Source organism: Fundulus heteroclitus, chromosome 20, assembly GCF_011125445.2.
Source record: "Fundulus heteroclitus isolate FHET01 chromosome 20, MU-UCD_Fhet_4.1, whole genome shotgun sequence".
Taxonomy (NCBI): domain Eukaryota; kingdom Metazoa; phylum Chordata; class Actinopteri; order Cyprinodontiformes; family Fundulidae; genus Fundulus; species Fundulus heteroclitus.
Genome location: NC_046380.1, coordinates 22,678,564 through 22,702,385, shown reverse-complemented (window position 1 = coordinate 22,702,385; position 23,822 = coordinate 22,678,564). Strand labels below are relative to the sequence as shown.

At 41.7% G+C, this 23,822-nt stretch overlaps 3 protein-coding genes across 4 annotated transcripts in view; 2 read left to right on the top strand and 1 right to left on the bottom strand.

Moving 5' to 3' along the window:
- LOC105927110 (amphoterin-induced protein 1) overlaps positions 1–23,822 on the top strand; it is a 55,920-nt gene that overhangs the window by 12,115 nt on the left and 19,983 nt on the right. The window lies entirely within an intron of this gene.
- Positions 51–5,673, bottom strand: LOC105927112 (G-protein coupled receptor 61). 2 transcript variants are annotated; one of them, XM_012863715.3, is made up of 2 exons: positions 5,373–5,673; positions 51–2,696 (listed from the first exon to the last, which is right to left on the bottom strand). In XM_012863715.3, the coding sequence occupies exon 2, from the start codon at positions 2,496–2,498 to the stop codon at positions 1,089–1,091; it is 1,410 nt and encodes a 469-aa protein (XP_012719169.2). In that variant the 5' UTR covers positions 2,499–2,696; positions 5,373–5,673; the 3' UTR covers positions 51–1,088. The 2 variants fall into 2 exon arrangements, with proteins under 2 accessions (XP_012719169.2, XP_036007165.1); XM_036151272.1 differs by having other exon boundaries at positions 5,496–5,673.
- LOC118556075 (amphoterin-induced protein 1-like) lies at positions 17,580–22,553 on the top strand. The gene is made up of 2 exons (XM_036151271.1): positions 17,580–17,832; positions 19,322–22,553. Exon 2 carries the CDS (start codon positions 19,390–19,392, stop codon positions 20,800–20,802), a length of 1,413 nt encoding a protein of 470 aa, XP_036007164.1. The 5' UTR covers positions 17,580–17,832; positions 19,322–19,389; the 3' UTR covers positions 20,803–22,553.

Sequence of the window (23,822 nt, the reverse complement as noted above, 5' to 3'; positions counted from 1 at the left end):
GTCCCTCACATGGACCACTTTGGCAAACAGCAAATTTTGATCTGTTTGTGTTTTTTTTTACTTTTCATCTTCACCATGAAGGTCAAGTGCAACGTGTTAAGTGTGCAACTAAGAGCTGTCGTGTCGACAGATTGTCCCACCTGAGCTGTGGGTTGCTGCACCTCCTCCAGAGTTACATGTTCCTCTTGGCTGCTTGTGTAGATTTGCTTGACCTGTTAGTTTAGAGGCGTCTGCAACCTGCGGCTCCAGAGCCACATCTGATTATTACAAAAATGCTAGCATAAGCAGCTTTTCCATTCCATATTTCCCCTTTGAATGTTCTATTGAAGACAATTTGTTGTGATTTAATTTATGGTTCTGAACAAAATTTCTATAGTATGCATTATAAAAACAAGCTATTTATTGGATGGAGCAATGATACTTTTGGAGCAGTAAACACATTTTGTTGAGATGGACGAGGTTTGCTGACTCCTGGTTTAGGTGGACAGCCATCTCTTGTTAGTTTATTTTTTTTACTGCTGCTCATACTCTTTCCATTTCTGGGTGATTGACTGAGCCGGTTCTTCATTAGATGTTGTTTAACATGGGAATGATGCTGTTTGTTCTCTAACTGGCCTTCCCAGAAAAGCTGGATTGGTACAAAGGTAAAATTATACACCGCGGGACTCTATTTATTTAGGTTGAATTACGTGATGTCTGAAGGCAATAGGTTGTGCTGGATTTTATTGGGGTGGTAAAGAAAGAGATTAAAGGGACATATATATATATATATATATTTATACATACACTTAACATGTCAGATTTTTTATTTGTAAAACCTTTTGAAAATCATAAATCCCTTTCCCGCTGCCTCACAAACGTCTTTGTGCGGCCACGGAGATAAATAATGCACACATTTTGCAGCTGTATCACGAGAGAATGTGAAAAGGTTCAGTTGGCATTCATTCTTTGACACTTTTGAGTTTGTCGCCGTAAGCTGAAACATGTGATGAAAACCTGACGGGTTGAGCCTAGGGACAACAAAAGGGAGAATTTCCTGAAACCCCTTTACATCTCTGCTGGCGGCTTGAGCGACAACAACAGGTGAACTAATTGTCTGTATATATGTGGTTGTTTTTCGCCTGTTCAATCTCAATAAACTCCGACGTCTCCTCGGCAATCTGTCCAGGGATGCGGAAATCAATGGGAATGGGTTGTGCTATTTCGGTCGGCTGGCACTGAGCAACGGGACAGCAGGCCTCTCCCACCTTGGGGCTAGAAGTGCTGCGAGAGTTTTGAGGGTCCAGGTTGCAGGCGGTGCCCTGAAGGAACTGAAGGAAATTCTCCTCTATGGACCCGTCACGGCTCGGCAGTCTGTCCTCCATCTCGAGGCCGGCTCTGCGAAACAGGCAGGGCAGATGCTTGCCGAGCTCCTCGCGGATCTGCCTGTTCAGGCAGCCGTAGAAGAAGGGGTTGGAGGTGAAGCAGAAGTAGCCGATCCAGGTCACCACCTCCTCCAGAGAGGCCAGCGCAGCCGGTGGGCTGGCGGCCAGGGCTGAGTACAGGTGGAAAGTGAAGTAGGGCAGCCAGCAGCAGAGGAACTGCCCGCCTACAGCCGCCAGCACGGCCGCCGCCTTTCCTCCCCCGAAGGGTCGATGCGGGGTGGCTCTGTCGGTGCCGGTCCCCGTCCCAGAGCTGGTGACCATGGTGGATCTGCTGCTGAGCGACTCTGAGCGCTGCCGCCGCGGCGTGTCCATCCAGGTGGGGAGCGGGCCGTGGTGCATGGCGGCCACCCGGGCCACTTTGAACATGTTGCAGTAGACGACCAGAATGACCAACAGCGGACAGAGGAAGTACACCAGCGTGAACAGGACCATGAAGGCCAAGCGGTTGGACCCTCCCCCAGTCCAGTGCAGGGAGCAGCGCCTGTGACCCTGAGCCGTCGGGGGAGGAGGGATAGCTCCTCCGCCTCCTCCCCCGACCCCACCGCTCTCCAGAAGAGGAGTTCTTCCGCCCTGCAGGAGCCAGGCGAGCAGCGGCAGAGCGGACATGGCCAGGGCTTTGACCCATATCCCCACCAGCACCGACGCCACCAGACCGACAGTCATCTTCACCTCATAGCGCATGGGGTGGATGATGTAGTAGTAGCGCTCCACGTTGATGACGGAGATGGAGAGAATGGCGGCACTGACCAGGCACACGCTGAGAAAGACGTAGCTCCGGCACAGGGCCTCGCCGAAGAAGGCCCGGCTGGAGAGCATGCCGAGCGGCATCAGCACCAGGGCCGCCAGGAGGTCCACCACGCACAGGTGGAAGACGAAGGCAAACTTGTGGAGCTGCGGGGCCTTGGCGATCACCGCCATGACAGCCACGTTGCCCACCACGGCCAGCAGATCCATGAGCAGCATCGCCAGCAGGGCTAGAGCCTGGGACAGAGCCCAGCCTTCGGGCAGCGAGGAGGCGGACACGTTGGAAGTGGGCTGCGGAGGCGTGTGGGAGGAGTTCCATGTCGGCTCCATCGAAGGGTAAGACGGGGTAGGTGGGCGGGGTCAGTCACAGGCCCATCACCCATCCTTCAAAGCCAGGGAGTGCGGTCGGGAAACAGGAGGTTTGAAAAGTAGGCCGAATGTTCAGGTCCAGACGACGATGCTGGGATTGTCAGAAGGTTCAGAAAATCTTCTTTCCCACCTTCAGTCACATCCAGCGCTAGCATATCACTGGAGGAACAAAGGAGAACGAGTGAGTCTCAGTCTTAAAGTAGGAATTGTTTTATTTTTTTTTACATATTGAATCAATCAATTAGTGTCCAAAAATTAAAAGGGGAAAAATGCATAATAACTAGATATTATCTAAGAAAAAAAATCTAATAAATTAGACATACACACGGAGGCGAGGAGATGAACAAATCTATTCTATCTGTGGAGAAAAACTGACAAATTAACAATAAAAACGAATAAAGACGTTAAAATCCTAGAAACCTGAACTGCACATGCTAGACAAGTGAAAACGACTAAAACATTTGTAAATAAAAAAAATACATAATGGCAGATACAATTGAATCAAATTGATGTAAATATACAACTGTTAAACGAATTTCAACAACCCAGGCTATTTTTTAACGTAAGCGTCTGCAACACTGAGCCTCACCCTCACCCGCACTGCAAAAACAGAACTAAAAATGAGTCAAATCTTCTTGAAATTAGTGTATTTGTCCTTGATTTGAGCAGGTAAATAAGATGCTCTGCCAATGGAATGAGCATTTTAACCCCTAAAATAAGATAATTACATATACTGCTCTCTAAATAAGATAATGGAGATGAGTTGTTCCTATTTCAAGTGCAAAAATCTTATTCCACTGGCAAATCATCTTACTTTACATGCTCAAATCAAGGACAAAGACACTAATTTTGAGAGAAATTCTACTTATTTGTAGTTTTGTTTTTGCAGTGTGCAGTATATTATCAGGAAAAAGGTTTTAAAATCATTATTTGCTCCTTAAATCCATTAAGCCTTGCAAATGTGTTTTCTCCTTAAACCACTAAATGTTTTTATTAGGATTTTATGTAATAGACCAACACAAAGTATGGCATAATTGTGAGGTGGTAGCAGAAAACACGTGATTCTCAACTTTTTTTCACAAATATTCTGAAAAGAATCAATTCTAGTTTACAGGTTTAAAACTTTTGGGGTATATCACGATCAGTTTTGCACACCGCGAGAGAGAGAGAGAAATGTTTGCGTATTCTTCTTTGCACAGCTCAGGATCAGTCAAATTGGATGGAGAGCATCTGTTGCACAAAGCTTTTTGCACGTCGGCCAAAATGTTTCGTTTTGGTCTCACGTGATCAAAACCTCTCATGTGCATGTCTTCTTCCATCAAAAGCATGTGGCAAAGTTTTATCACTTCAAGCACCTCAACGGCTGTGGATCTATCCAGGTCATCCAAAGTTACCACAGACTTTTTATGCTACCCTCACCAAGCCTGCCAGCAGATTGCTTTGCATTCGTGTCAAACCTTTATGTTTTAGACTTAGATGAAGAAGTGAATACTTCTCGATGAGGTGTTCAAACCCTTAAACTTCCCCACAGCTACGTCCCTTACCCGTCTGCTGTGATCCTTGGCCTTCATGATGGAGTTTGTGCACTGAAGTTGTCTAACAAACCTCTGAGGCCTTCACAGAAGAGCTGGGTTTAAACTGAGATAAAATTGCATGCAGTCTATTTACCACCAATAGGGGCCTTCTGGAGGCTCTTGGTTGCACAGGATTTTATTTGGTTGCACCAGAGTAAAAGAATTTGGAAAAACCATGCATAATGATTTTCCTTCCATTTCGCAACGATGCTCTTCTTTGAGATGGCCTATTACATACAAGTGTAATATACACATATTATAAGATACATATATGATTGTCTGGGATTGACAAATGTAAAAAAAAGTTCAAGGAACATGGATCCTTTTGCAAGGCCCTATATGTGAAACGACTTTTAACCCCGTTGTAGCAACAAAGGCAGGAATAGCCCGACTCCAATAGGCTATATGTGCATTAGTGTTCGACATGTTGATGCTAATCCTCTTGAAAGCGACCTAGGCACTGTGGAAAACTTTGTGGAAAGAAGATGAGATAAATCCACAGTGGCTGAACGGCAGGAAGTGATGGGTGCAGTTTTCAAGCATACATCCTCTGAATGCACGAATGCAAGCTAATTCACCAAAACTAATCCTGCCACCGAACAGCCTCCTTCCACCACGTCTACTCCTGCTCCCGTTGTATAACTTGACCTCGAACAATGAAATGCAGTCACCGATTTACAGAAGCCCAAGAACAGCGCCTAGCTCTAAACGGACTGATGTTTCTCCTAGTGCATGTTCGTCAGAATAGGATGTCAGCCGCTGTGGACACTTAACGGGACTGAATTCAGTCCTAAAGCTTGCAGGGTCCGTTTGCACAGACCGCAAACCTGTTTTACATTGTGTCTGTCAGCGGTGTCGCTAAATTCAGGGGTTCTCTGTGTCCTGTCTGCAAGGACAGAAGCTACAGCAGATCTGAGTAAAGAAATCCAGCCCTAACCTGTGTTATGAGCTCTGATTCACTGTCCTCCCAGAGCATCGTCTGAATATCACACACACAGAGAGAGAGCTACTCCCAGCTCAGCTGAGCCCTCTTACCTGACGTGGTCCGGTCTCACCACTCACTAATCACTAATGTTGAAAAATAAACATAACGAGGGAAAGGCCCGGATTATTCAGATGTCTTTCACTATTTACATCACGGTTAATGAAGATGTATCTGTTTTAGTTTAACGGGATGGAAAAGGGGGGAAGCATGCAGGAGAATATGTGGAGAACCAGAGACAGTGATGGGGAACAGAGTAGGGAAGAGAGCACTGTGTACCTGAACCCGAATATTTCCCCGATGCAGCCGTCTGCTGCTGCTGCTGCTGCTGCTTCTGTCTTTGAAGATGGAAATGATTTTGCTCCCACTGCTGAGCTTCATACTGGAAATCAATCACTGTACCTTGTGAACGCCGCCGAGGCACTTCCCACGGTGCAAAGCAGCCTCTTTTCCCATTCCTTCATCTGCCTTGAACCTCCTGCTCCCTGGATGACTGCACGGGGGATTCTTCCTCTGAAAGGCAGCTGATGCAAATGCTGGCGGAGAAGACACCAGCTCACCCCCTCTCTCTCTCTCTCTCTCTCTCCCTCTCTCTGCTTTCCCCCACCGCTCCACACACAGTGACCGCAGAGATGGAGCAGGAGGCTGAGAGAAGCAGGACCAGAGATGCTGCCTCCACTGGGTCCTAGTGTCCTCGTGTTTTTGTTGATGTTTCAGATTAAAAATAGTACGTAAGTGAATATGAAAGTAGCAGAAATATATCTTGATATATCCCCTTCGTGGCTGAAGGAGTGTTGGAAGGGTTACTATTATTTATTTTATTTCATAGTCATTTGTGTCATGATTTTTTTTCTGAGGAGCCAGAGAAATGTTAGTCTTGAGACCAAATAGCAACAAAATCTAACATCCCTCCTCCCAAATTTAGACTTTTCCTATAAACTAATGTGAAATTATTTGTTTCAAAGAAAGAACAAAAGTTGCACTGTAAAATATAAGCCACTTATTCATAAAATTACAGTAACATCAAGATGTGTTAAACTAATCTTCCTAAACCAGTTTCTTAAACATCAGAGTCAGTTTGAAAGGTTAATTCTACATATTTCCAGGGGGAAATCTCTGTTATGTTAAAAAAGACACACAAGAAGATTTCTGAGCACTTCTCAGGATGAATTAATTTATTTAGAATAATTTATTTAGTAAACAAATACAGGAAATAGACTGAACGGAGATAACCACTTATTGAAAAAAATAATTTCATTTATTATTAATCTATCTCTGTGTACGTTCTCCTATTAATTAACAAAAAAGAGGAACAATGTAATTTCTAATCTGTTGCCACTGACACAGTAACCTCAGAAATGAACAGTATGACACAAATAACACACTGGTTAAAAGTCTCAGGCAAACTGCTTGACCGCATCATCTGCTGACCTGTTTGCCCGGTAAGCAAACTGTAAGGGGTCCAAGATGGGGCTTGTGATGCCCGTCAGATGCTTCAATACCAGTCGCTCTGAGGTTTTCATGACCGCAGATGCCAAGGCTACAGGCCTGTAGTCAGTTAACCCCGTGACGGTCCGTTTCCTGGGTACTGGGATCATGGGGGAGCTTTTGAAACAAGAGGGACAAATCCAAAGACTTGCTGAAGAGCTGAGCGATGATGGGGGCTAGTTGGCCTGAAGCTTCTTGCGACAAGGGTACATAAAAAATCAAATGCAGTGTACCAGATAATAATCATAATCTTGAAAGCTTGAAAAGTTCTTGCTTTGACTCGGTTAAGGTACACCTTTTGACTCTAGGGACCTTTCTGAATCTCTAAACTCAGCTCCAGGGAAAAAGGATGAGCCAATCAGAGCTCCACTTGGGGTACAATGAGAGCTACATCTTGCTACAGATCTAATGAGAAATTGGTTCTAGTTTTCTTCAAGTCCTTCAGATTTGAGAGTCTACAGGGATTCTTTTAAATATTAACAATCTATACATGTAGCTATAATAACCATTTCATTACTGAGGCTGTTTTGCATTTAACCAATTCAACGAGGTAATTATTCCATTAAATAAAGCAAAGGTTCACGCTGGACAGCTTAAGAATCAACACATAAACGTATGACTAATCCTGAATTATTTCAAAGCTTTCTGTATATCTAAATTAGCATAATAAGATATTTCATATAAAATTAGTGTAACATGTGTTCATAGGTGCTCAAAAAAATCACAGTATAAGAACCATCTAACGTTCTTGCTTTGAGATCTTGGGATCCTACCTGCATAGATGGTGGTTGCTAGAAACAGATTTAAGGTCCTGAATTGTCCTTTGAAGTAATCTAGAGAAAGATGAATTGTGTAACTGAAAGGTTCAACTTGAGGTTTTTGTGCACAGTAAGAACATTTTTTTGTATTTTTTTGTCATTTTATAAAAGTTTATTTTGCCCCCTGGTAGAGGAGCATCACTTGTCCATCTACTGACGTCCAAACTAGAGTTCAGGGCTGCTCCCCGATCGGCGATGTCTGCCCACCTGACCTCGACTGCTTTTCCTCAGATACTCCCCACATCAGGACGAAGGATTCAAGCACACCCCTCCTTCATTTTCCGACAGAAAGTTTTGTCTGTCATCATCTGCTGCTGCTTGTGTAGTTAAAGCACCATGTAACCATCCATGTTATATCCATAGGATGAATATGAGCAGCAAAGAGCAGTAGTGTCAGAGTTTGTAGCTGGTTCACTCCAACCTGTGTCCCGCTTATGGTGACAATAGATCTATAACCTTTATTTTGTTTATTGAGAATGAGAATCCTATTAAATATAATTATCATTGATCATTTAATTATTTCATTTAATTATCCTTTGGGATTAAAAAAAGTATTTTTTACTAAATTGAATATAGAAATTTGACTTAAACGTTTAACATAGATAAATTAATGTATTTTAAATTGTTTAAAAATTGAAACTGAAGATTTAAAGGAATTAACAAACTCACTTGTAAAAGTGCAAAGAATAATGTTAATTGTTTGATTGTTGTGTCTGTGAGACTGGCGACTTGTCCAGGGAGTACGCTGCCTCTCTCCCAATGGCAGCCCTCCAGAGACAATGGTTGGATGGATGATTGTTGTGTTAACTTATAGTTACAATTTGTTGCCACCACTTTAGACTTTTACTTGTGTTTGAGCTCAAGTTTGTTCACAAATACTGTACATCTCAGTAAATCATAACCAATTATGCGTGATGGCATTTAAGCTCAGCCAGTTAAACTTGGTCCCCTCTTTCAGACTCCACCATATTTAGTTGAACACTGTAAGCAATGTTTCAGGCAAATGTGCCCTGAATAAAGGCCTTATGAAACGTTGGGCTAGTCCTGATTAAAACCTCTGAGAGTCCTTGATATGTTTGAACACGATGCCTCCACATGACTCATTTGTGATCATAAAAATATGCATCGTACAATTTCGAGCATCTATTTTCTTAAAATCTACTTTTACAACTTTGTTACACATTAAATCAATAACAGTTTACACACATTTGAACTTTCTATCAGTTAAAGGTTTGCAGAATTTGTGAAGCATTGATTAGAACAGACCTCAGCCTCCCCCTTGTTGCCACAGTGACCTTTTTAACATATGGTCAATCTCATTGCTCGGTTTGTAGAGAACAATAAAATCTGCCTTATTATGGATAAGACTACTCCAGAGAAGGAGTGGGCATGGAGCTCCTGAGTCCTGGGTGTTTCTGATTTGCATTTGCAAGGTCCCCCACAGAAATACGCACAACATTTGCATCTCTTGGAAACCACATCTTGCATCTATGTTTAAAAAAAAATGTGTTTTAAGTGGCAGCACCTTTCATGCATTGATCTAATCTTTTCTTGTCAGAGACTGAATATGATGATATGAAGTTGTAAAGGGTATAACGTCTATTTTCTGGGTGAAACAATTTGCACTTTGTGTTTAACGCACTGAGAAACGTATGCGAGAAGATTAACTGGTTCAATATGCTGGTAAATTTAATGATTTTGCGATTTTGAGCATTCAGTGTCTTGCCTCCAGGAGAGAGCTGTCCGAACATCTTCTGTTTGGATAAACAGAAGTTAGTTGTGACTCGACAATATGCATAGAGGTGTTTGAAATTCTAATAGTATATTAAATATGAAAACAGCTTCAATGTATTTATAGAAAATCTTGCACAGCATCTTACTGTTTTTATTCAAAACAGAAAAGGATCAAATTATTTCTACTGGTTAAAAAATGTTGCAACATGTCGATTGTTATGTTACTAACGTATTGTTTTTTATTTTGATACTTACACTTAAGAAAATGTTACGACACCCTTCAGCAGCCTGTGTGTATTTATAAGATATTTGAACACATATATTTGTCGTTAAATCTAACCATATGAAGAATTTCAGGTACTGTAACTAGACAAGGACCTTTTCCAGTTTTTTCTGTAAAATGTAACAAGATACTTAAAATTAGGACGTGTGCTACCACTTAACAGGGGTGAAATTACACACGAGCGTATCACATCAGGTGGACATGGTGGGAACGTCACAGGTTAGTGTTTTGAAGGCGGTTTGTCCTGTTTAAACAGCATATATTTAGTTTACTGGTGGGAGTGGACACTGTGGTGAGATCTAAATAGCTGTCTGAAGTCTTCAGAAGGAAGTAGCTTATGAGTATGGGAATCTATTTAAAGGGGACATATCATGCTTTTTTAGTTGTTCTGTTCCAGATTGAAACCATTCAGTTTTGGTCTATATAAACTGGAACTACAATGCTTTGTTCTGAATTCCTCGTTAATTTACACCCACCTTCCTCCTTATTACCCTTGTTCTGAGGTGCGTCTGAGAGCAACTTGTTTTGGTGCCGTCTCTTTAAATCTAAAGGAGTCACTGCACACCCTGTCCCCCTCCAGGTCGCTGAGCATTTCACTCCACCCCGTTCAGCCATTTTTGTAGCATGCAGGGGGACGGTGTAATGAACCACAGACACGTATCCACTTGTAGCTTCGGCCTCCTGCAGCTTGGACTATAAAAACGCTCCGCTTTCTGCACTGTGTTGGTGTTCCCTGTGCCCGTGTTTTCCTTAATTTTGTAAACCTGGCCAGTAAAATTATGTCCATCAATACACGTTTGCTGAGTTCCTGTTGCTGCTTCGGTCCTTCACCTCCGCAAACTATAACAGTATCTGATTGTGCCAGCAAGTTCTCGCTGAAAACAGGCTATAAGATGCTAAAAGGAGTCTCCAAAAACCCTAACATGACATAATTTCCAACCTAAAGCAGTCTCTTGCCTATATTGATGAGAAAGTGTGAGTCTGTACAACCAGGAAATGACTGCTGAAGTTTAACTTCCATTACAGGATCAAACCTGTTTTGGTCACTAATGCCCACTGTAAGGTTTTGGACATTGAGCAGAGTCAGATGTCAACCTGTGGGAGCTCGGTATGACAACTACTCCTGGGGGATGGAGGACCCTAGGCTGTACAACTTGTAGCTGCCAGACAAGTGGATCGGACAGATCCAACAAACATATCAATCCATTTTTAAATGGACAGCACAGCTAGCATCATAGGAGTCAGATAATAAAAAAAGAGACGGGGCTGGTAGAAGCCCTCATGGATGAGTAAATGAGGATAAGAGTCAGACGTTGCTCACAGCAGCTTTTACGTTTCACGATTTACCTCGAAAACATCTGACACCGCCTGATGTTTGATGGATGTTGTCTTTTACCTGTAAAAAAACAAAAAAAAAAAAACAAAGAGGACAACCATGTACGCTTGTCACATTACTGCCGGAGACTTGAAAACATTTTGCTTTGAATTTGTTGTTATAGACCAACACAGAGTGCTTAATGTAATCTGACACAATGGGAGGAAAAAATTCAAGGGGAGCGAATACTTTTCCAAGCCACTGTCGCTCCCTCTGGTTCTATTGAGCAATTCATGTTTCACAGGATGAACTGAAATGATGTTTTTATTTGCACAACCATAATGTTTAATAAAACAGTTATTATATCAGCAAGAAGAACGATCGTCTATGCAAAATCTAAATGTTATGTTTCCCATTTTCTGACAACTCTACACATTAAATGACAAAAAAATAAAAATGACTGCTAAAACTATTGTTTCTCTGAGCCTTTCAGTCCCACAATTAGAGCTGACCTCATATCACGAGGTATTCTCTGAACATTTGACACATTCAAGCAAAGCTCGCCTGCTTTTCCTGCAGATGGCTTAAACTATGAAACTTCATAATATAGGAAAACATGCTGCATCTTGGCTGGGTGGGTTAAAGAGGCAACGCTCACTTACTACTGTTGTCATGGTGAAGATGTATCAAGATGTCTCGTAACGGCAAGGAAAAATTAGAAACATGCACTTAAGCCTTGGAAACGCCAGGTTTGAGTGAGAGAGAAAAAAAAAACAACCACTGCAGCCATGCGGTGTAATTTTTGTGCATTGTGTGAGTCAAACTCTAAGCTAGCATCAGTATCCAGGTTCGCGTGTGTTGCATGTGTGCAAATGTGCGAGAGAGAGAGAGTGTGTGTGCGTGTGTGTGTGTGTGTGTGTATCAGGTGTTGACTCGCGACAAAAATAGCACAGTCTTGCTCGGCCGGCAGCACCAATCACTGCCACCACAAATACAATGGTTTCCATGGCACCCTTGAAAATAGACTCCAACGTTTGCACTCAGAAATAGCAAAAGGACGCTGCAAAAACCCCAGAGAGCCCCCACTGCCAATAATAACTACCCACAGATATGGACACGCAAAAACAACAGCAGCACTCAGAAATTAAGTCATGCCATTACATCTACCAAAACATAATTACGGCCTCCTACACAAACAATCAGCTCCAATTCAAACGCACTTACAGTATGGGGTGTGCTAAACATTAGGGCAAACATTAAACCGGCTCTGTGTTTAATAACATAAAAGCAAAAGGCGCAGAGAGGTTGCTCAGTCAAGCTGCTCAGCCGCCAACACCGGCGGAGGGGGAGAATATTTACGAATGCCTGAGAGGAATCTTTCACGTCTCATTATCAGACGGCTTCTAAAAGTAAGAAAAATGTGTTAGAGTGATGGTACAGGTGATAAAGTGGTGAATGTTGCCTTGGAGACTCTTAGAGAGAAAGGGCTTCATCGCAGCAGAAAGTCAAATAAATTAGGATATGGTGCTTTTTTTCCCCCTTCTAAACACCCTGGAAACAGCTTGAAAAAAAAAGATAAACAGCAACAAGTGATCCAGGTAAATGAGTCACTCCCTGCCATCTTAGTGAACTTTCCCAATTCATGTCACATCGCTCTGGTTAATATTGCTGTGATCCATTATTTTGTCCTGTTTTTTTTTTTTTTTGTCTTTGAAAGCTAAACCTGACATTTGGCCCCTATGAGTCATTCAGTTTTCATTGTATTTAAGCACATTACTAATTGGTAACATGGAGTGCCTTATACGTACTTTGTCAAATCTAAAGTTTTACTTACCCAGACATGCCTCTGTTTTGTTTTTTTTTTGTTCACATAGAAAGTGCTCCTGGCTCAGTGCTTCTATGTTTGGTGGTGTCTCTTTGTGTGTGTCTTGTTTCTCTCTTCCATTGTAGCACTCCCGGGTCAGTCTTTATGGAGCTATTGCTTCTGTTAATTTGGTGTACTTTTGTTTTTTGTGTTCCCCCTCATACACAGTAGCACTGGCCTGGTGTTTGGCTGTTTCTATCCCCTGAACAAATTAATTTATGGCTATCGGCTGCCATGTAATATTTATGCTTTTTCATATGGAAAGTACCGCAGGCTCAGGGTTTCAATGTTTAGTTCAGTTTCTTCACTAAATTATACCATTATTATCATTTGGTAACATTAAGGCTTAGTTGGAATAGTTGTTTTTCTTTCCAATAGAAATTAGTTCTTTTTATAGTGGTGCTTCTTTGTTTTGCTGAGCGACTTTACAACATGAAGCCATTAATATGTTTTGCTTTAAATAACTTTGTCTGCTAATCGTTCCCAAACAAAGTAGTCTTGTGCCAGTGCTTCTGACTAAAGTCGCGTGAGAGGAATTTGGACCAAATTGTATTTAATTTTATTTGGACCTGAATTGGAGCCGCTTTGTGATTTGACAGTGAATTGAGATGAATTATATATACTGCTGTTTTAAATGTAGGGTAAATATCTATTTATTATAAAACCCCATTAGTATTGGAGATCTAACAGTGGTCAGTCATACAATATGAATTTAGGTGAGTACAGAGCAATTTTACTGACACATTTAAGAACTGGTGAACAACTTGATCCATCCGTGTCTTCCTTTGAAGACGTAAAATTTCTGAAGACCAACAAAAGGCCAAATATAGCCAGAGCACTGAGGGCCAATCACAGGGAGTGTTGCCCTAGTGGTTGGAACAGTGCACTTATTCTCTGAGAAGGTTACAAGTACCCGGTTCGATTCCCACCGCCTGCACTCTGGATCCCTGAGCAAGACCCTTAACCCCCGATTGCTCCCCAGGTGCTGCACAGTGGCAGCCCACTGCTCCCCAAGGGGATGGGTTAAGATGCAGAAGTGAATTTCCCCATTGTGAAATCAATAAAGTTCAATTATCATTATTATTATTAGCTATCTGCCTTGGCAGGAAACCATTACTAGGTAAAATAACCTCCACCTACAAACATGATGCTAATGCAAATCCATAATCGGATAATTTTATTTAGTAAGAATGCATCCAATTAATATTTTTAACATTGCAAATAATATTTCCCTGCACTTATGTCATTAAAGTACTAAGTTTTACTTTTGTGTGAATGCTTTGCATGTGATGCAACATGATTTTCTTTTATTTTCTTCCTATTTTTTTTTATTTGGTCTTATAATAGTCTGCGTTGAATCACAAAGCAAAAGGCAGCCAGAGTGTAGTCCATGGATCAGGCACTTGAACGTACAGGTTATGCCAGATGGTGGCAGTGTGTCCACTTTATTGCACAATCTGCTGCAACTGCTGTCCAATTGAATAAAAGTGACAAGAGTTTGCAGTAATCAGTTTGGTGAGCTGCTCTGATAAATCATCATCATGTTACTCAGACATGGATTAAAAAGTAAAATCCGACGGGTTTTTGAATCGGCTATTTCTCTTGAGCGGGAGATAATTCAGATTATTTTATTAAACTGAATGGGTGTCTTTTTTCATTGTTCAATATATATATAAAATATATAAAACCACTTAACTTTGTGCATGTGTATTTCAAACACAGGTAACGTCTGTTTTCATCATTAACTTTTTTTAAGTGCCTTTGGACAGTATTTGCTGTAAATCAGCCCTACACAAACAAGCAGAATTGAATTTAAATGAAATCATTGACAACAATTTTGAGAGATCTCGCTCTCATGATCTGATCCTTCCCAACTTAGTGCTGATCAAAGCACATCAGCTCAGTGAAAAGGCTGCTGTGACAGCTGCTGAGCTAAAAATCACAACTCCCAGGAGACAATACCACATTGTGATCGTGACTGCGTTATGGCAAAACATTGCTCTCATTCAAACGAGTCAGACGCTGCAGGAACAATTATGATCCGCCTGGTTTAAAGACACCATAACTGTCTTTCATTTTTGTTTTTTGTTTTTACACAGGTTATGATGAGCAGCATATGACATTGTTTGCTGACAACAAACTCCAGCGTCAGTGTCTCCAGAGTTTAAAAACAAACGACTGAAGCCTGAAAACGTCTGTACTAATCTTTGATTTGTTTAGCATAATTTCTGCTCGATACAACAGAGTATCATTATAAAGCTAATTTATTTGAAGTAAATGAATATATGCCTGAGCAAATACTCAGTTATCCGGGTCAATGCAACAGCAAATAGGCTTAAATCGGAAGCAACCTGACTAATTATTAGAATAAATGTTGTTGTTTTTCAGTAATTCAACTAGAAATATGATTATATGGTGTTTGCCTACAGGTATAAAAATCCAAATTCCAGTTTAAAAGTAGATCAAACATTCATTCAACACCAATAAAAGAGTAATTTTAATAAAGAAATTTTAGCTTATGAAAAGCATGTCCATGTATACGGTCTCAAGTAATTGCACTTAATTAAAAAGTCCCAAATCAAGTCCCGACTGAAGAGGTGCAGGTTCCACGTCCAGTTCACACAGTAAAGGTTTTCCAAATCCTAAACTTTGAATTTCAACTTTCATTTAATGAATTTAATTACTAATTTTGTAATTAATAACTTAAAAAAGTTCATAAATGCTTCTTAAAAGCTTTATTGTTCTACTAAGGCAACCAGGAAGTGGCCTTGGACTCCACAGCAACTATTAACCAAGCAGAACATTTTAGGTTTCTGTTGTTTTTACTGTGCCAAATCTTTTTTTAAAGTCATTTTTTTAAAGTCTACGTGGGGTCTTATCTAGTTGTGATGCTTCAATTAACAGCTTTTTCAATATATACATTTTTTTTCTTTTTTATCCATGAACTTGTCTTTTTGTGTTAATCTTGTGCAATAAATCTAATAAAGGACATATAGTCCCCAATATCCTGAAGGATGGTGATATTTATTTTTTACCTAAATGGTCATATAGTATGACTGCACAGTGGCACATTTGTAAGCAATGTTGTCTTGCCACAAAAAGAAAAAAAAACTATTTGGTTAATTGTTCTCTCCAAATTGGCTTTAGGCATGTGGATATGTGTGCACATGGTTGTTTGTCCTGTTGTCTCTGTGTTGCCTCTTGCTCATGGCTCATAATTGACCTTCAGTTTCCCTGCTCAGCACTCTCCTCTCCCAGCTGGTCCATATTCCCTTGATCTTGGGTCACTTGGGTCCAATCCCATTCTCCGCTCCTCCCTCACTGTATCACTGGTTGTTATTGTTCATAACTGGTTCTTCCCGTTACACTGCCTGAGCTTCTTGTCCTGCTCTACCTGTGATTACCTTGTACGTTCTCCATATTACTTTATTATTAAAGTGTAACTCGCCCTGATGTAAAAGCATAACCCCACCCCAGACAAATTTTGAAAAATGCCACCTAAGTCGGCCGTCCCAAAACACCCTGAGGGGAGGGGCTAAGTGTGGGGATGAGCTGTGTGGGGTTAAACGACGCTGTGGTCAGGATGAGGGAAAGTGACATGTTGAAACATGAAGTGTGACCAAAGCGACATCTGGTGGTTTTCCACGGATCAATCTTTTGAGGAGGAGGATTTTTTTACCCCCTCGTCACCGGAGGTTGAGGGGAGGCTTTGTGGAGCCCAGCAGGTCTTGGCATTATCAGTTCGAGCTGTTGGCTCAAGGTGCTGAATCAGCAATGCCCGAAGCCGGCGCTGCCAAGACAGCGGAGGACAGGATGAGTGCACTTTCTTAGTGGTAAAGGGATGTTAGCATCATAATTTCTAACATGGGCTAACGTTCAAAGCAGTAACAAATCCTAAGCACTATCAATCAACGCTCCTGATTCCAACTCCTGAGTCTGACTCGTGTGTCTGACGAAGATATTTTTAAACCCGAACACGGCGCTATGATGACGACAGCATGCAGATTCAAATGCAATAGTCACCAATCAACCTTAAGAGGGCAGCACTAGACGGTGTTACCATAAATTTTGCTGAATAAACAAGTTCACATGAAAATGTACAAAATTGTACAGTAACATTGAAGTAGCACCTTTAGACCAGTTTACAGTCTATCTGCAACAAAAGTTGATTTGGGGGAGAGTTACACTTTAAACAACTTTGCTTTTGCCAAGTCAGTCTCTGTACTGGAGTCTTTTACAACCCCAAAAAAATGACACTCCTGTATCTTTATTTAATTCATATCAATTAAATGTTCAGTCTATAAAAATTGTGCATCGTGCATGTCCCTGTAGACAGAGACACATACTGCATTCCCTGCCTTTTCGTTTTTAAGATAAGCCAATTTCTAACTTAATATTCTGTAGGAATCAATCAACAGCTGGAGCGGCACTTGACTCGTTTTTGTGAAGCTCACTGGCAAATTTCTCTGCGTCTTTCCTTCGGTTCCCATGAACATTGTTCATTTATTTCTTTTAATTTGAATAGCTGATCATATTTTCGACTCTGCATTGGCCTGTGTCACATTCAATCACATTTATGAAGCCCGTAATGTTCTAATGCTGGAATCTCGTCAGACTCTGCATGCTCATCACGTCTTGTTTTAATGACTGCTGCAGGTTGTGCACAGCGTCTTTGTCCTGACCTTCTGCACTGTTACGAGAGGGTCCAATTGGCAAAGAAATATTGAAGAAAGTGTTCATTTAAAGTGCAAGAGAATTCAACTGTCTGACCAGTCTTTATGAAAGAAAATTTCAGTTCATGTAATAAATACTTTTCTGATTCACTTGTACGCGTAAAAATGCTGTAATATACTAAAGCTGGCAGGTCATGGTTGTGCATATAAGTACATTTTCTCATACAGATATTGGTATAATTTTTTTTTTTATATACCTTAGTCCTTTCTTCAGCGCTGTAGTCTGATAGTGTGTAATTTTAATCTTTAAGTAATGTGACTGAGACATTAGAGCGGAGCAGAGGAGAGAGGAAAGCCAGCCCCTCCCCTGCTGTTAACGCCCCTTGGATCAGATAGCAGCCAGTTGCATTTCCCCCCCTCGGAGGTCTGGTCTGCTCTGTAAACTCAGCTGCTCTGTGTGCTGCCGAACTGGCAGATGGGACTGCTGATCACTGCCGCTCACTGCTGGAGAGGAAGAAGATGAGACCGTCCTGCAGCGCAGACTCCTGATAACAGCGACTCAAGGTAAAGGAGAGGCAGCCGGGACCCTGCCTGATGGGACAAATGTTTATTACTCTGCAGAGGAAATCAATGATGGGATGGTGGCCAGGGACTGAGTACAACCTGCATATTTTAATCCTTTTTATTTGTTTGACATGATGACAAAGCTGTCATTTTAAACCTTTCTAATGTATTAATGATTTGATTTCTGCAGACTACACACAACTTTTCTCTCTCTCTCTCTTTTTTTTTTTTTTTTTGTGCTGTCTCTCTACCACTGCACCAGGCCTGCAGAGCAGTTTTGCGTTCAGCTTCAAAATAACTCACTTAGCTGACATCACTTCCTTTGTTTTGGTAAAATCTTCAATGAAAAAAAAAGCTTAAACCATTAATTATTGTTTTCATTTCATTTATTGATTTTCATATTTACATAAACAAACAGTGGCTCAGACAACTAAACACTTTCCCGGTTAGATAAAAAAAAAAAAAGGAAGGGAGACAAAGGAAGAAATAATAAACCGAGGCAAACGCTTGGCTAGTACGTCAGTCTACTTTAACCTAATCAAGAAGCGCTACAAAATGATCCAAGCACTTACAAAAGCTCTCATTGAACGATTCAATAAGGCTCTGAGTTTCTCCATTTGTATTAATGACATAATGTCTGTGATCCACATCAGAAAGGAGGGGCCAGCAGAGGATTTCCATTCCTTTAAAAATCATTTTTCTAACAGCAACCAGCAATAGTATGGTGCCTAAAGTATTTTTAACTACTAAACTTTTCAGATTTCTGGCACGTTACAGCCACAAACTTAAATCTATGTTATTTGGATTTTATTTTACGAACACCAACGATAATCTGAAAAGTGTGGCACGGGCTTTGTAGAACCACCGCTTGCTGGAATTCTAAATGCAAATCTGTAGGGGTATAAAATGCGCCTGTTCTTCTGTAAAATAGTCCCCACTCAGCCAGACCGGTTACAGAACCTCTATTTTCACATATTCCCTCAGTTTCTTAGCCGTATATTAGGTCGGGACTTTGACTGGTTCATTCTAACAATCTAAGCTTTTAATCTAAGCTGTTACACTGCAGCTCTTGCTGTATGTTTAAGGTCATTGTCCTATCTAGTGGCCTTTATTGATGTGGGTTATGTGGGCAGTTGCCCAGGGCAGCATTAAAAATGAGGGCGAACAAACACTAATCAGGCAAAGTGTGATTTTTACCAACTAGGAGTTTTTTTTTATATTGCTTTAGTGTATTTGCAGGCAATGGGAAGTTGTACCACTTGTGTTGACTAGGAGTCCTGTGTTTACTGCTCATCGTAGGGAGGTCTGCACTTCTGCTTTCTTGTTTCTCTCTAGAATCTATAGGTAAAGACGCAGGGGGAGGAGCAAATTATAAAAATGTCTTTTGAAAAAAAATCAACACTCTCCATCAATTTCCTCCTACTTTAGAGTTAATCCCAACTTTAAGTAAGCGACTTCATTGTAATGTGTGTTTATTTTGTGTCTTCAGCGCATCCAGAATCCACTGTGGACCCTGTCACACTATATTCAGGATCTTGCAGAAAAAAAAATTGAAACATGTTGGGGGCCTCGAGAGGATCCTTCATCCTATTTCTGCATCTGGTTTTACTATTTCCTGAGGTTAGAGTTAACAAGCTGCGGAAAGGAAAGCTCCTGGACTACCAAACGTCGTGTGTGTGTGCCGGTAACATCATCAGCTGCTCTAAAGTGAATCTGACCGACGTTACCGTCGATCTTCCTGAATACACAGCTGTTCTGGATCTCAGCTTTAACTCCATCAAAGAACTCCGTGCCGCATGGACCATAAAGGATCTCAAAAGTCTGGAGAAGATGCTGCTGAACAACAACGGCCTCACCTTCCTCTCCTCTGAGGCGTTTGTGCATGTGCCACAGCTTCGTTACCTGGACCTGTCCTATAATGGCCTTAAGCTCCTGGATGAGTTCATTTTTGAGCCGCTAGAACACCTGGAGGTGCTTCTGCTGTTCAAGAACCGCATATCTCAAATCGATCGCACTGCCTTCTCCACCATGGGCGCCCTGCAGAAGCTCTACCTGAGCCACAATCAGATCTCGCGCCTGCCCTTGGAGGTGCTGAAGGAGCGAAGCAAGCAGGATTCTTTCAAACTGCTGGATGTTTCCTCAAACAAAATCAAAGTCTTGCCAGTGCAGGAGCTCCAGGCCATGCGTGCCTGGATCAAGAACAGCGTCTACTTCCACAACAACCCTCTGACGTGCAGCTGCGAGCTGTATAACCTGGTTGCCATCTGGCACCTCAGAGGGCTGGGGTCTGCCTCCAACTTTGCAGGCAACCACACGTGTGGTGGATCGGGTAAGCAAAATGTAAAAATACTGGATCTGAACTGCACTGAGGTCAACGTTCTGAAGAGAGAGGCCTACCTGGAGCAGACCCTGCTTCTGGACTGCGACACCAGACAGAAGTACATGAGTAAGAGTTGGGTACTGCCAGGAAACATCACAGAATTTCCGACAAACCGCTCCGACGTTAAGGATGGTGGTAATTACCTCAGCGTCGGGCCCCTGAAGGTGGAGGACTCCGGGGTTTACACCTGCCATGCTACCAATGGCTCCTTCAGTGACACGCTCCACATCAGTCTGGTCGTGTACAACTACACAAAGCGGGGCGGACTGGATGATTTAAAAACAGCATACACCACCCTGGGAGCATGCGTGATTAGCGTAGTTTTGATCCTTGCCTACCTCTACGTCACGCCTCGTTGCTGCGCCTATTGCTCCAGCGGGACCATGGAGAAGGACGAGCCCGGGGAGAGCCTCCACTCCTCGACCGTGAGCCTCCCCGTGTCCCACGGAGACCGAGGAGCGGAGGCCGGGCCCTTCGTCTTCAGACACGGGGCCTCGCAGGACAGCAAGGATCTGCAGGAGCTGAACGGGAGACTAAATCCAATAGGGGAGGAAGACGAGGAGTGGCCAAAGGAGAGCAGGAGGAGCTAAAGGTCTGAGGCTCTGCCCAGCGCAGGGAGCAACGATACACCCATGGTGACAAAAAAAAATCTAGATCAATGATCAATGTGTTGCTGTGTATTACTGTAACTGAATGTGTGAATAAGATTTCTTTTAAAGTCAACTTTGGGTTAGCGGCTCGGTTTCAGTGATACACTGCTCTCCATATCCAGCGTCCCTGCTGGTAAAGATGTGCAAAAATCCCTTAGAATAACTAAAATCATTTCTCATAATATTGCAAGACAGCAATTTCACTTTGTAAAGTGCCTTGAGATGACATGTTTCATGAATTGGCGCTATATAAATAAAATTGAATTGAATTGAATTGAATTGAAACAATACCGCACTTTTTTTTTATTCAAATTTTGATTTGAGAACATTGCAATGATGGGAAACAAATCCCATGACAACAAATAGTTGTTCCTTAAGAACACCACCAATACTATACTCATAGGCCTTCATAACACATCCTATAAAATAAATGTAAATGAAGCATTTTTTAAGCATTTCTTTACTTTTCAAGTTTATCTAGGGCCGTTTGATTACTAATCCATGACTTCCTGTTTCCCTGGGACATTTGATGGAGCAAAGAGGACACTTTCTTGAAGTCCCTCATCAAAATGGGAAAAACGAGAAAACATGCAATTCAAACAGGGCAGAGGTGCCTTTATAAGACAGAAAATGACAAAATTTTTACAATATTTACAGTTAGAAAAGTAATGATAATGAGTAAACATCTGAAACCAGTACAGCAAGGAGGACGGTGAATGAGGGGGGAAATCCTCCAAAAGTGGTCAATTATAGCAAAAGGTGGCATCGTGTCTCTACAACAACCATTAGTTGTTGTCTACATGCTGACCTGTATGAGTTTTCCTCTATCCTACCCTCACAAAATGTAAAAGTGTGAAGTTTGATCAATATCAGCGAGACCTAAACTGGGAGCTTGTGCTGTGCTCAGATGAGACAACGGTGGAGATTTGACAGCAAACATGGCAGGTGGGGCTGGCATGAACTGAAAGATGAAAATGTGGACCTCGTGTCCAGGATGCTGTGGGCCTACTGCTCATCAATAGACCCTGGGAATCTTGGCAATGCGCTGTGGACTCATCATCACCCTGAAATACCAGGAGATGTCCAAAGTCATATCTGGTGTCCTATGCCAGAAAATTAAATTTGGTCATCACTGGGTCTTTCAGCGAGATAATGATGCTGAACATGTGGCCAAATCAACCCGGAAACCATTCACCCGACATAAAATCAACCTTTTCCACGCTTCTTCCAGTAGCCAGAAACTAAATCCAACAGAAAACCCTGTCTGATGAGCGGTAGAGAAGACAGCATTAGAGAGGACCCAGGACTCGGTCAATGAATCCTCCCTCCTTACAACCTTGTAAAATGTTACATGAGATATTTCAGTGCTGTTCTATTGGCAAAGGGGGTTTGAAAAAAAGCATTTAAGGCAGCAGGGGAGCAAATGCGTCGAAGCCGATTCTAAGGCTAATTACACATCTTCGTGGAGGACATGGCTTTGATTGAATTATATTACTAATAAATGCTTAAAAGCTCATGAAATCCAAGTCTATCTCCTATGCACTTAAGAAAATTAGTATTACTGTTTGCATTTATAATTGAGGTTCTTGGAAACGCTTATGGAACCACAAACCACTGACAGACAAACCACATAACAGTAAATGGCAGGAAATATTTGGGAGTCATAGCTCTAAATGTCCAGAATAGAAAGGAGAGATCTCCTTCTGTGCTGTTCACAGGGCTAAGCCTAAGATGCTCGCATTGTGCAAAACATGCAAAGCTCAAATATTATTGTTGTAAGGGGTTCAGTTTTGATGCATTTATTTTTGCCTTTACATTAAGTATGCAGTACTACTGTTATGCAATTTAAATAACTTGACTAATGTTATACTATATTGAAGCGAGATTAAATCTCAAGTATAAATGTGCCTTTTTGCTCTAACAGTCGACTTTGCCTTTGTGAAACACTAATTTAACGATTTTTTTGAAGGTTTCAGTGCACTGACTTGTACAACCGAACCATTATAACCATTGTGCTTTTCATTTTCTATTAAAGACTATTATAATTCATCAAGGTTGATGACCTGTCTCATTTACAGCAAAAAGAGAAGATTAAGTAAAAGGGAACACAGCGTTACGAACATATTCACCCAAACAGAAAGTACTTTTCTCACAGAATCTACTGAGCGTCAGCTTTAGTCTTTATTTCACATGTTCTTCAAAACTGACTTTGACACCATAAGATTAGCTTTCAGTATTTCTGTGGGACCGCCAGAGAGGCTAAAAAACAGTGACCATCGCACATCTGCGTTTACTGACCCTGACATATTATCAAGAGTTCATTTTAAATGTATTTAAAACATGCCAGGCAAGGAGAGCATAAATCCGAGAACCAGCCAAGAAGCCTGTGGTTACTTTGGGGGAGCTGTAGAGATCCACAGCTGGTGTGTGAGCATCTGTTGACGGGATGACTGTGTGGCTTACACTCCATAAATCTGGTCTTTTTAAAAGTGTGAAAAGAAGAAATCCTTTCTTGAAAGAAAGCCATAAGAAGTCCTGTTTTTTGTTTGACACAAGCCACTCAAGTGAGATCGGTGCACGTGTGTTGGTGTGAACTACCCGACATACATGCAGAATGCCTTGTGGTGGAGAGCTAACAACGCAAGTCACCATGAACCCTCCATCCAAACCGCAAAGCATGGTGGTGGCAGCGGCATGATGTGGGAATGCTTTTATTCGGCACGGACAGGGAAGCTGGTCAGAGTAGATGTGAAGCGGAGCTGAATAAGAAATGCACTCCACACTTTCCAGATACCACATCACCTGACACATACCATAAAATGCCTCAAGCTTCTGGTTGTTGGCAAACATTAAAGCGTTAATAAACCTGAGCAGATTTTTGTCATGTGAAGTGTGTTGGTTAATAAAGGTACATTTACGTCCATTAATCAGGGACAATGAGAGGAGTTTAATCACAGCAT

Excerpts from the sequence above, each read along its gene's own strand:
- LOC118556075 (XM_036151271.1), top strand. The coding sequence starts at position 19,390 with ATGTTGGGGGCCTCGAGAGGATCCTTCATCCTATTTCTGCATCTGGTT.
- LOC105927112 (XM_012863715.3), bottom strand. The coding sequence starts at position 2,498 with ATGGAGCCGACATGGAACTCCTCCCACACGCCTCCGCAGCCCACTTCC.